Source organism: Annulohypoxylon truncatum, assembly GCF_022578515.1.
Source record: "Annulohypoxylon truncatum strain CBS 140777 unplaced genomic scaffold F4807scaffold_46, whole genome shotgun sequence".
Lineage (NCBI taxonomy): Eukaryota > Fungi > Ascomycota > Sordariomycetes > Xylariales > Hypoxylaceae > Annulohypoxylon > Annulohypoxylon truncatum.
Window position 1 is genome coordinate 5,775 of NW_025953832.1, and position 12,224 is coordinate 17,998.

At 47.5% G+C, this 12,224-nt stretch overlaps 4 protein-coding genes and 1 non-coding gene across 5 annotated transcripts; 1 reads left to right on the plus strand and 4 right to left on the minus strand.

Annotated features, from left to right (window-relative positions):
• Positions 1-216: 216 nt before the first annotated feature.
• On the minus strand, positions 217-1,603 carry F4807DRAFT_292273 (uncharacterized protein). Its single transcript, XM_047994835.1, has 2 exons — positions 1,124-1,603; positions 217-1,033 (listed from the first exon to the last, which is right to left on the minus strand). The coding sequence occupies exons 1-2, from the start codon at positions 1,157-1,159 to the stop codon at positions 338-340; spliced, it is 732 nt and encodes a 243-aa protein (XP_047849630.1). The 5' UTR covers positions 1,160-1,603; the 3' UTR covers positions 217-337.
• F4807DRAFT_292272 (recombination protein Rad52) lies at positions 1,604-3,963 on the minus strand. Its single transcript, XM_047994834.1, has 3 exons — positions 3,808-3,963; positions 3,060-3,742; positions 1,604-3,003 (listed from the first exon to the last, which is right to left on the minus strand). The coding sequence occupies exons 1-3, from the start codon at positions 3,813-3,815 to the stop codon at positions 2,048-2,050; spliced, it is 1,647 nt and encodes a 548-aa protein (XP_047849631.1). The 5' UTR covers positions 3,816-3,963; the 3' UTR covers positions 1,604-2,047.
• Positions 3,964-4,828: 865 nt separating this feature from the next.
• On the minus strand, positions 4,829-6,600 carry F4807DRAFT_471259 (uncharacterized protein). The gene is made up of 2 exons (XM_048002907.1): positions 5,539-6,600; positions 4,829-5,480 (listed from the first exon to the last, which is right to left on the minus strand). Exons 1-2 carry the CDS (start codon positions 6,289-6,291, stop codon positions 5,013-5,015), a joined length of 1,221 nt encoding a protein of 406 aa, XP_047849632.1. The 5' UTR covers positions 6,292-6,600; the 3' UTR covers positions 4,829-5,012.
• Positions 6,601-7,145: 545 nt separating this feature from the next.
• F4807DRAFT_t146 lies at positions 7,146-7,234 on the plus strand. The gene has a single exon. It is a non-coding gene; the product is annotated as a tRNA-Ala (tRNA).
• Positions 7,235-7,627: 393 nt separating this feature from the next.
• Positions 7,628-9,076, minus strand: F4807DRAFT_464933 (uncharacterized protein; the record flags this gene model as incomplete). Its single annotated transcript, XM_048002205.1, has 2 exons — positions 7,628-8,995; positions 9,056-9,076. 2 exons carry the CDS (start codon positions 9,074-9,076, stop codon positions 7,628-7,630), a joined length of 1,389 nt encoding a protein of 462 aa, XP_047849633.1.
• Positions 9,077-12,224: the final 3,148 nt, after the last annotated feature.

Here is a 12,224-nt window from a genome sequence, read left to right on the forward strand (position 1 = left end):
AAAAAATTAAAAATAAATTTATTAAATACGTAAAATTATAATTAATTAAATAAAATTTTATTAAATTATAAATTTATATAATTAATAAAATTATTTTAATTTTTAATTTTTATTAAATAATATAAAAAAAAAAATAATTAAATTATTTTAAATTAAAATTTTCGTTTTTATATTTTCCCGAATAAATGCATTTAATTAATTAAAAATTAATGTGGTTAAAAAGGTATAAAGCAAAAGCGGGGCTTTGGTTTAAGTTCACTGAAATAACTTAAAAGAAAGAAAAAAAATCACGACATAATAACCCTTCGTAAACTTAGGGCATAACAACACCTTATCACTAAAACGCAACATTATACCCATTCCCCTTCTCCAGCGCCCTCTTCCACGCCGGCCGCGCCGTACACCTCTCATGGAACGCCTTCAAGCGGGGGTACTTCTCCATATCGATCCACCCCCACTGGACCGCCCAATCGACATACCACATCAGCGAGAAATCCGTGCGCGTCGGCTCCTCGGTGCCCAGGAACCACATCCTCTCCCCCTCGCCCTTGCCGTCCGGAAGCGCGAGCTGCGCGTCCAGGTACCCGAACAGCTTGCGCAGCTCCGCGTCGAGGAACACGCGGTTGACGAAGTACGCGATCAGCGCGGGCAGCGGGCGCAGCGGGAACGGCGTCTGCTTGACGGTGAGGGCGAAGACGAGCTTCAGCGTCAGCATGGGGCACAGCGTGGCGCCGCCTATGGAGATGAGCTGGTCCTCGCGTACCGCGTCGTCTTCACTCCCGGTCTTGCTCGGGGTAGGGGTAGGTAACCTGAACTTGGCGCCCTCGTCGTAAGTGCTGATGAGCCACAGCGCGATGGCGGACCGCTCCGTGAGCACGCGGCCCGAAGGCGTGACGAGCGTCGGCGACTTCCCGATCGGGTGCACCGCGAACAGCGCCGGGGGCGCCCGGTTCTTGATGCGCGCGTGCTTCACTAGGTTGTACTCTATGCCTAGTTCCTCTAGGAGCCATAGCGTGATATGAGATTGTGAGTTCTGTGTTTTTCTCGCGAGTTAGTGGACAAGAGAATGGGGTTTACGCTTGGATCGCGTGTAAGTGTATGTGTAAGTGTAAGTGAGACTAACCTCTAGGTGGTGGAGCGTGGGCTTATTATCTGTCATGGTTGTTGAATTAAGCAGTTCTATGTATCCGGTATGTATGATCTTATAATTCAATAATTATTGTTAAAAAAGGCTTTGAAATTGATTAGAGGGAATGATTTTTTTTTACGATTTTATACAAGTCGAGGTGTCGTCAACCTCTTCGATTTTATACCAGCCAGTGCGGTGAGTCACGAGATCCTAGCGCTGAGACTCGAAATGTTTGAAGGATCGAGGATCGAGGGTGGAGGACCGCTAGGATGCCAATCGGACACTTTTCCTTCCCGGTCCTTACTCTTTCGGCTCGAATAGTTAACCTACTGGAGATAAAATATTACGCGCGACGATAATTCATTCATTCTTTCAGGTTTTTCCTTGTGTCTTATACCTTGTTTGTGGAAGTTGTCGGCTTCACCGTCACATTCTACCATCTTGAGTCATTTAGCGTGAAGTACTCGGTTAATATGGCAATGAATTTACTCGCCTGGATTTGACGGGGGTTTTGTACTTTGCTCTGGGAAGATATTAAGATGGCTAGGTAGTTGGTGAAATCCCGTACAGAAGCTTGATAAATGTTGGAAGACTTGAATGAACATTACTAGAACTTTGACTTCTTGTATCACATCAAACTGGCCAAGATACTCTCCCAGGCCCCATTACATCGAAATAAGGCAATGATAGGGTTAAAATATCGTTTCATTGAACTCCGATCAGGTCCATTAGCTAGGCTATGCCACTATCGGTTTCCGTTGCGCGTCTCAGGATCATAGAAGTCGACATGGTATCAACAGAGCTAACAGCAACACTCCCAACGCCGAACATTTTCCACCGAGAAAGAATCCGTCTCTTGCCTATACCATACCCGTGCCAGTTCAGTTGCAGAAGCGATTTTAGCCACACCTATGCGAATTAAGAGACTTTCTGTCTCTTAGGATCAGTTTCTCCACCACCTCCGCCTATACTTTGAGGACCATTTGTCGACACTTCCGTCAATGGCGTCCTATTCCCAGATTCGCCCCCCGTAGGAGCCGGCCGCTTCACCGTCAAGGGCCGATACTGGCCCCTATTTCCCATCGGACTTCCCACGCCTCCCGGGGCACCGATCTGTCTGGCCTGGTTCAACGCGGGATTACCGACACCACTCGTGCTTGGTCTACCGGGGCCTAGTCCGACTGCGTTCGAGAAGCTATTGCCGACCGGTCCGTTAGCTGGGCCTGGGCCGCGCTGCGGCTCGGGGTCTCTCTTGGTGGGGGGAACGTGCTTGCCGTCTTTGCTAAGCGGCTTGGAGGAGCTGTGGTCGATGCCGGGTGTTTTCCGGATCGAGGGACTGTCCAGATGAGGATCGAACGGCTTGGCGCCCTGCACAGGGATGATGGGAGCGTCTGGAGTGGCGCTTTCGGGCAGCTTTTTAATCGATCGGGCTGAGAAGAACCCGACCTGCTCTGTTGGCGCTGCTCTGGGTTGGGGAGGTGGCGTGTTTGTTCTGTTGTTTGCTGCGGCGTGTTGGGCGGCGTTGTTAGCGTGGCTAAGGGGTCTTGGATATTGCTGCGGATTCGGCCGGCCCTGAAAAGAGGCGCCTGGTCGCTGTGGTGTTTGCTGATTTGGGGTTTGAGGTTGCCTAGGAGGTTGGGCCATTGGCCGCGGGGGTGGCTGCATTTGCTTCGGAGCACTGTTTGCAGATGTATATGTAGATGTAGATGAAGTATTGCGATCACTGCTATTGCCAACTGGTAAAGTTTGGGACTTTTCACTTGAACTCGTTCCATGTGAAGCTGGTAGTATGACCTCGTCGGGGTGACCCTCGTCCGTAACGCCAAAATCAACCATATCAAAATCTCCAAAGTCCTCGTCAAGCAAATCCGATACTACAAGTTCATAATATCAGCATCCGCCCAGTCGATGTCATCGGAGTCGAACCCACCATGCGCGGTCATCTTTTCAGTACCGGTCCCAGCACCAGCACCAGCGCTAGGACCCGCACTCTTATTCATAATCTCCTTTGGCTCAACCTTGACAACGTCTGGGGTCTTCTTCGCGAAATCAGAATGACGGTGGAGGTTGTCCTCGTCGAACTTGACGGGCCCAACCTTCATCTTGGTAACCTTGGAGAGATAATCCTTGTCGTAGATACAGTTGCCAAGGACGTTGCCAAAGTTCCGCAAAGCACGCTTCAGCGCATCCGTAGTCCCTTCCTTTTTCGCCTTCTCGAATGCGGCGGCCTTTCCCTTGCAGTTCTCGATGTGTCCGTACCCGATATCCTCGTGATAGGTGCCATCTCGTAGCGTTACGCGAATGATGACAGACAAGCCGAGAGAGATCTTGAAAGTCTGCGGGTTCTCGTCGACAAAATCGACTTGAATGTTCTGGATGCTAGAAGACCATCCGTTGAAGCCGAAGACCTCGTTCGCGAGATTGATGCATTTCTCGGCGGCGATATAATGAACTTTTTGGCCTGACGGACCGCTGCGTGCGGAGAGATATTCAGGACCTAATTGCTTTTCTAGACGCGATTGCAGGGTAGCAATCTGAGTAGCAGTGAATTCGGAGATGTGAGGTCTGGCCTCCTCGAAAGGATTGGCAATGCCGTTATGCTGTTCGCCGGGACTGGTCATGATAATAGTGTCAGCTTAGACGCGTTGGAGGATTGCAGGATCGGAGTTGAGACATACGCTGGCATCGCGGGTGGGATGCAAAATTAAATGGTTATATCATGGAGTTTCGCGTAGTTGCTCCGGTATGCGGCATATCACGAGGAGCAAGCGTACTGCAGATTGAAGAAGTGTCGATGAGGCGATGTTGTAATTGGTAAATTGGTAATATGGTCGAAGTGGGAGGAGTAGGTAACATCGAATACCGGGTACAGGGCACATGTACCTAGGAATTCTCCACTCTTGATTAGGTAAGACGCGCGTGAGAAAACACCAAGTCACATGATGCAATTAACTCATTTAGGCCTTGACCCGCAATAAGTATTCGAGGTTTATCGACTGCGTAAAATAAATATTACGAGGAATATGCGCCTGGTGATTTATGACAACAACATCGTACGTGCTTTGAACCGTATACTCCACTAATATGACAGAAGAAAAGCGAAAAAAAAAAAAAGAAAAAGAAAATTGAGAAGAGGCCCCGCCGAGGATTGAACTCAGGTCTCAGGAAATTTTGATTAACATCACTAGGAATTGTTAGGAAGAAGCCCTGAAGTAGAGCTTGAAAGGGACTTACAAATCCTGCGTGCTGGTTAATTGTTAGCAGATTAGTCGCAGGAGGAAATCTCTCATGGTGATACCACATACCTAACCACTACACTACGCGGCCATTTCTACCCCTTACTGCCAGGAGTTGTGAATTTTTTTTCTTAGGTTCATTTTTAGCCTCGCCGCTCTAGGCTCGGTATCCGATTTCGTTAATCTAAACCAATTATAAAGCACTTGAGTAGGGTTTATCATAAGAGAACCCCATCTAGGTCTCTATTACGTCAAATAATAGTACCTACCTGGTAAGCATACAGAGGTAAGTATTAGAGAATAACTACCTACTCATAGATATGAGAGCCGCCGCCTTTTGCGGCAATATTGATATACTAGTTGTTAAAAATTACGGATGAATATTATACGTCGATTACCTTAAGAACCATCGCTCTTCTGTTTCATTTAGCCATGATTTAGGTTAAAAAGATGACAAAGATGACATTCCTAAATCATACGCCATCCTAGAAGTATACATGGTCTTACACATACTGGCGTTAGCCCTCCTTCTATACGTGAATTTATGAACTTTCGAAACAATATTACATCAACATTTTATGCTGTTCTGCGCCAGCTTCAATTCCTTCGAAACCGTGGTAATACTCGGGCGAAGCCTCCGCCCTTCTTTACGAGCCTATAGTGACGGGCATAGCGACCGGGGTTCCCAGGGCGGCTCCAAGCTGGAGGACCCTCATCAGACTCGTCGTCTTCTTCCTCCTCTTCTTCTTCTCCTTCTTCTTCTCCTTCTCCTTCTTCTTCTTCTTCTTCTTCTTCTTCTTCTTCTTCTTCTTCTTCTGCCTCCTCTTCTTCTCCGTCTCCTCCGTCTCCGTCTCCATCTCCATCGTCTCCACCGCCGTCATCATCATCTCCGCCTCCGTCTCCACCATCTCCTCCATCTCCTCCATCTCCTCCACCCCCTCCACCTCCATCTCCATCTCCCCCATCTCCCCCATCTCCACCATCTCCCCCGTCTCCCCCGTCTCCCCCGTCTCCCCCGTCTCCCCCGTCCCACCCGTCCCCTCCGTCCCCCCCATCTCCGTCCCCACCTCCGTCCCCACCTCCGTCTCCTCCTCCGTCTCCTCCTCCGGCTCCACCTCCAGCTCTCCTTCCAGCTCCCCTTCCAGCTCCCCTTCCATCGTCGCTCCCACTTACCGAGCTCGACAAAGGTGACAAGGGCGATGATTCATCCACCCCACCCCCACCTCCACCTCCACCCCCATCTCCATCCCCATCCCCATCTCCGCCACCGCCACCGTCCCCGTCACCTCCATCTCCATCTCCGTCTACAACATCTCCGACATCGGCTGGTCCTCCTGCTCCGTCTCCTCCATCCCCATCTCCCCCATCTCCTCCATCACCCCCTTGATCCTCGTCATTCCCGTCACCTCCAGCACCTTGTCCATCATCATCATCATCATCCGCATCCGCCAAAACAACATCGCCATCAGCGTCCTTCCTAAGCGCGCGCCCTCGCCCGCCATCATACACGGCGCTCCACTCATTGAGCTGCCTGCCCATATTATCGAGCTGGGCGCGGTACGTCCCCACAAGCGCCGGCACGCCCGGGAACGGGGGCCCGAGCCTCGCGGCGTCTGGAATAGGGAAAATCTCAATCGTCGTCAGGTGCGCCTGGGCGCGGTCGATGGACGCCCACGCGGCGTCGATCACCCCCCTCAAGCCGTCGAGGAAGTACGGCCCGTAGTTGATGGGCGTGCCGTCGGGGAACCTGCCGCTCACGATCGCGCCGGCCCAGTCGTACGCCTCCGCCGTGTCCTGCCGCGCCCGCTCCATCATGGCCCCCACGAGGTTGATCTCCGCGTGCTTGTCTGTGATCATCTGCTCCTCGGCTTCTGTCAGGGCTTCCTCGCCGAAAGAGGCGTCGGAAGACCGCCTACGCTTTTGCATCGTGGTTTTATTCTTTTGCTAGGTTTGTAGGTATAGTGCTGTTGTATGATAGGAGATTATCGGCTTTGATAGAGTACCTAGTATTGTTATTTTGTTGGTACTAGTCAGAGATGCGTCGGGATGAAGCAAAGGAATTAAGTGGCTGTCTCATAACGCCGGCATAAATACGAGAACCAAACCCTAGAATGAAATATGCGCTAACTACTGTTTGTCCTTTTCTCGAATATTGAGTAGGGAAAGCGCATTGATGACAACAAACCCATTCCGAATTGGAGGAGACAAAGAAACGTGACGTTTCCGGCACCACTCATCGGGAACGGCATAGTACCAGAATCGAAGTCAGTTCACAAGACTTAGCCATGTTATTTTCAATTGATAGTTTTATCCGAGGACCTGCCATGGGACTGTCGTAGGTGATTAGTGTGTACCTCCAGGGCTATCAATGCCGTCCACTAAGGGGATAGGACAACATCAATGGTGAATTCTATCTCAATGCACGATTCTGTATAGGAAAATGGAAGAGCCTTTGGGTTTTAGAGCAACTTTTTCACCTACGTACCTATGGGTACTGGATAGCGGGCAAACTTACCTATTCTCTTATCCTTGAGAACAACCTATTGTAATATAGAATTAGTGGGTAGTCGGCTGTGGTGGTTTTCCAGATACCTACCGGTCATCCTTCTTTCTAGACCAAAAAAAGAATCCTGATAAAGATTAGGCAAGAGCTAGGAACTACTTAGTTAGTATAGTAGTAGGTAGACTGCATGTGGTTATCCAGTGTGCACTCGGCTTAGTGCACATAACTGGGTGTAGCGGAAAGCTCTGACCAATCAGACTGGGTATATTCGATCCAAGGGCGTGTAACTCAGTGGTAGAGTGCTCGCTTCGCATCTTTCCGATACTGAAATGCGAGAAGTCCAGGGTTCAACTCCCTGCTCGTCCAAACTTAAGAAGCTCAAAATCAGTACCCATTTATTAATGATTATATTTTTTTTCCCTCTTTCTCATCCACGAGGGGCTTGATTGAAAATAATCTTCGTTGATATGGGGTTGAATGGCGGAGCTGGAATCATAGTCCATTAAAGTTAAGCACGTAGGTTACAAGTCTACAGCCAGATTTAATAGCGAATAGATAGAAAAGAATTAGAGGGGATAAGATGTTGTATTGTTTTAGTTCTCTCAGACCTTGGATCTCATTGTGGAGAACTTAAATACTAGTACAGTATTAATCGCACCTTCCTGCCATGTACACTCCATCTTAGATAAATCTAAATTATCGCAAGTACCTATGTAAGCTATATTTCTACAATAATGTGAGCTATATAGTAGCTATAAATCAACAATCAATTGATCCTGCGTCGCCGGCGCCTGTCAAATCGCTCAGTTCGGCGTCTCGGTGGTTATTAAGAATGTAAATTTCCAGGTCCAGACAGGGATGTGAATAGGGGCACTGCGGTAAGGGGACACTTTCTCCAAACAATTGTTTCCAGGTCCAATACCACTTCATGTTAGGATCAATTTGGGCCTTGCACATTGGCGCCAAATCAATGACGGGTTTTCCATCCATTGGTTGGCACTCCGCATGTGTTTTTGATGATCTCTCATCATTAAAAGCCGCCCAGCAATATTTGCAGTGATCTTTTCTAATGTGTTGCCGCACATGACCAATACTCGTGAAATCCTTGTTGTTGCATGTGAAGTATTTCTTTGGATTGAGCTTGTAGAAGAGGCAAGCAAATGGTTTGCCATAATGTTCCGGTGCCGAAGAGCAAGACTCGCAGATTCTAATAGCTTGAGAAACTTTGCCTTTTCTAGCAATACGGGGTTGGTCCGTACCCCTGTGAGACGGGGGACTTGGAGAAAGGGAATCTAGTGGTGATGTTTCATTTCGAAGTGTTGACGGTGCAATCGATGATGATTGGTAAGGTACGTTGCACGCTGGTTGAATGGCGTCGATGGGCCACAAAGTGGGAGGCTCGGGAGGACGTGGAATCGTAGGGGCATTCACACTACTGGACTCCTCCCAATAATGCTGCGGCTCGATAATGTTTGCACCGTCATGATCTATTGCCAGATTGAAGTCGAATTGGTCGATTTCATCAATATTAAAAGTCTCTGTGTTGTTTGTATCTGGTGGCAATTGTCCATTTTGATATTCCTGGTAAGGAAAGCAGTCCAGGGACAGCTCCAGTTCGTGGGAGAAGAGGACGTCTACATCCTTGTCAACTGAGTCGAATGGATCATTATCATCCGGGCCACTACGGGGTGTCCTTTCTCCATCCTCACAAAGCTGACTCGGCCAGTCGGTTTCCGACTCGACCCCACTAATTCGTTCCGTTTCTCTATGCCTATAGTTGGAAGTCAACTCAAGGATAGTTGTTGGGCTCTCCATGGCAGTAGCCGGGTAACTCCAATCCAGTGGGTCCACACTAAAGCCTCCTTGTAACGATGAGGCTCCGTCGGTGAATGGTTGACTCGTTTCTCGCAGAGCCTCATGCTCATGGTTGTCTCGAATCAGAGCCTCATCATTAATAACCATCCCATTTTCCTCAGGCCATGGGTATAAAGAACCCTCTTCCTCCGCCTCTCTACCAAACGCAGCTTCTTCCACACATCCAGAACATCTGATCTCTCCACATGTGATGCAAGCTGGATGAAGCTCCGATGATATTCCTCCACATCCGTTGTATGGCGAACATGCGCACTAAAAAAAAGTGAGCAATCGTAAGAAAACACAAAGAACTACTCCATGGGTAGGACTTACACAATACCAGATGGTCGCCATTATGTCAATTCGATTGAATAGGAGACCTACTCAGTACTACTCGAGTCGTAACTAATTCACGGGAGACAAACATCTTCACCAACACCTGTATTCTAAAATGGGATTTATGGGATCTATCAGTCTGCTTGATGTCAGTTCGAGCAGACTATGGCAGCACATGTAACTCAGTATATTTTATTGGCTAGCTTTTTAATTGTTACTTATGAATACCCAATTGATTCGGTCCAAACAGGGCTATAAGTCTGAAGAGGGCATACTTGATCATCATGGTGATTAAGGGATACTTTGAACAGTAACTCCTGGTCCTGGGCTTGATTTGAAGGTACTAAATGGATGTATCTTTCGATCAAAATAATTATCACTCGGGTTCAGGGCGTAACGGTGATGCGTGTGTTCGAGCATCATTGGCTGGACACCAAGCCCGGTCTTACATGCATATATTTTTTTTGATCAAGCTTTTGATTAGTATAACGCTGCCAAATTATTGGTAGGCCGGTAGAGTATTGCTACGACGATATTGCTGCAGATAAGGCGGCCAGTCAAATATTTCCCACTGGCGTCAATTGACGTCAAGCTTCATGTTTCGCGAACTTCTTGGTGCAGCATGTCGATCAGGAGTGAGGTGGTGCTCCGGATAGAACGTGCTGGCTGAATAGAAAGCCGTATGAGGAACGGAATCTGCCAAGATCCCAACTCTGTGTGTCCCACTAGATTGCTCAAGGATGGCAGCTTTATGAATTGATTCCATCGTTCTTGTTAGTATGTATTCATGTAAGAAGGGCCTGTTTAGCGTGAAGCACTTGAGACGCCTGTTCCTGACGAAATACTGCAGCGCTTACGTGGTGACACCACATAGCAGTTAAGATTTAAAATTGAAACAAAACGAATTTTCGTTGCTACATCTCATCACTATGTAGAGAGGATACCTAATTTTGGTAGAGTGGTCAACATGAATAGTTAAATAATAGATAGCGAAAAATATAAATCGTATGAAAAGAGTCCGTTGATATAGATGCTTAAGTACAAGTCATTCTCGGCGGAGTGTTTCGGAGGAATTTGGGGATTCGTAAAACATTGGTATATTGACAAGAAAGGCCTCAGGGAAAAGGCATAGGGTAAATGACATCCATATTCGAAGACTGATTTCGCGACTGATGTGATACGAAAAGTTACGAAATCTTAACAAGAGGTTCTCCTCTAGGTTGAATATAACTGAACCCTTCTCATTGAAAGAATTGGTGGTTGGATTTTCGTTATAGCAAGCTTTTACTCTAGCATTGTAGGATATCCGGGAACTAGGGCAAGATAATGTCGTTATCCCACGTTTAATATTATGAATATGTACATAGTGATTGCTTAGGTCCGATGCATGGAATACCACGTTGACAGTCTCATGTCAATAAACGATGCAATGTTGTAATGTAACCGCTACTCGGCTATGGCGTCAAAATCACCAAAGTTGAAGGGGAAATAAAACTTGAAGCAAATCTAAGAATGTAAAGAATGAATCTTGAAAGTTGCTGAAGAAAAGAAAAGGAATAAAATAGGCGCTAAGAACCTCGATAGACACATATTCGGAGTCATACTCCGCGATAACTAAATAGTGGAGGTTAAGGCGAATTAAAAAAAAATACTAAACTCCAAATTTTCACGTCACGATCTTTTTTTCCTGGTTTATTCTCCGACGCTATTTTTCCTTCATCGGTCAGCTGGTCACGGATTACCTTGTAACAGCGGAGCCTTCGCATTGGCTTACGGGGTAACGTTCTGTACCTGGTCATGATGGCTTTTAGAATGACGCTTGAGATGCAATTATGTATGTGAAGTTCAACTCCGCGCCCCGATTGTAAATAGCCCGATCAACAAGTGCGATCTTATTCGGATAAGCCGACATCTCGTTGTAAACCTCTTTTTCTTATTTTGGGGTCATGCCCATAAAATGTGGATCGCATAGGTGAGCAATTAGCTAGGAAAAAACTTCATTAGCCATAGTCCCGGACACTATCAAATTCTTTCGCCGGTTCTCTCCAATTCCAGGCCGAATGGAACAGCTATTGGTAGGTATTCTGAAAGATGACCAAAATCGCTGTTGTTCTTCACTCGCTCGGAGATGCTCATATCATCACATGCACTACAGTGCCACTCGGGAACGCCTGATGGACAATTGTAGTCAGCATTGGTTGGTTTGGCTGGACATGCTCGACAAGGCAAAATCGGCATATGGGCGTATGGCGAGATTCGGTCTCCCATTGAGCTCAGTGGCTGGCGAATCCATTGGTTCGCGGATTGCAGCGGCTCTTCGATCAACGACTTCGTACCTGCAGTGAAATACACCGGCAGCTTCTATGTATGGCATGTCCCTACCAATCCGAGATGGATATTTGCCGTTCAGCTTTGTCCGAAAGCAGAAAGTAAGAATGGATTGCACCACCAAGAGCCCATTTTGCACAACCCCTGCCCAGCGATCCCTAGCGATCTCTAGCGACCAGGGAGCAAACTATGGGGTAATGGTTATGTACAGAAAACTCCTCTGCAGGTCTCATGATGCCTTTACCCAAGCCCCGATTTCGTAACCGCTTCGACTCTACGAGCTTCTCTTAGCTAATACCTAGCTAATGGGATCCATCACGCGGTTACCCCAGATTCCACTAACTTGCCTTAACTTACCCTTAACTGCTAGGCGCCTTACGACATCGACGCCAAGGCGATGGGTTTTTTCCAGCCTAAAAAATATACCGAGTTTCTTTTGGCGAGAAAACAACAAATCCGACCTGACCATGTTGTCATCTCCATGCGACAAGCTACGCCGGCAACTTCGCCTAGCGTCTCAGAGCGATGCTTGCCAGGCTTGTTGTCCACCGCGTACCTTTTACCATTTCCCTGACGCCATGAAAAATTTTCCAAAATGGAATTGTTTTTCATTCTAGAATTAGAGTACGTAGTTACGTATCGTGACCAGCTTTGTTCCCAGGTTCCCAGGTTCCTGTCCGTGGACGCCACGTGCAGGCAAACTTGGAACTTTCTCGAGGCGGTGGTGTAACTATGACAAAGGGGTTGCTCCCCGGTCCTCGCGATCGAAATACGTATATTAACCTGAGTTCTCCGTCCCATTGCCTATTATAAGTCCACTCTTCTACCGGAACTCTTG

Excerpts from the sequence above, each read along its gene's own strand:
- F4807DRAFT_292273 (XM_047994835.1), bottom strand. The coding sequence starts at position 1,159 with ATGACAGATAATAAGCCCACGCTCCACCACCTAGAG. Across the intron at positions 1,034-1,123 it reads CCACGCTCCACCACCTAGAG|AACTCACAATCTCATATCAC; the intron begins GTTAGTCTCACT and ends AGAAAAACACAG.
- F4807DRAFT_292272 (XM_047994834.1), bottom strand. Across the intron at positions 3,004-3,059 it reads TGAAAAGATGACCGCGCATG|TATCGGATTTGCTTGACGAG; the intron begins GTGGGTTCGACT and ends ATGAACTTGTAG.
- F4807DRAFT_471259 (XM_048002907.1), bottom strand. The coding sequence starts at position 6,291 with ATGCAAAAGCGTAGGCGGTCTTCCGACGCCTCTTTCGGCGAGGAAGCC. Across the intron at positions 5,481-5,538 it reads TGTCACCTTTGTCGAGCTCG|GTGGAGCCGGAGGAGGAGAC; the intron begins GTAAGTGGGAGC and ends GGAGAGCTGGAG.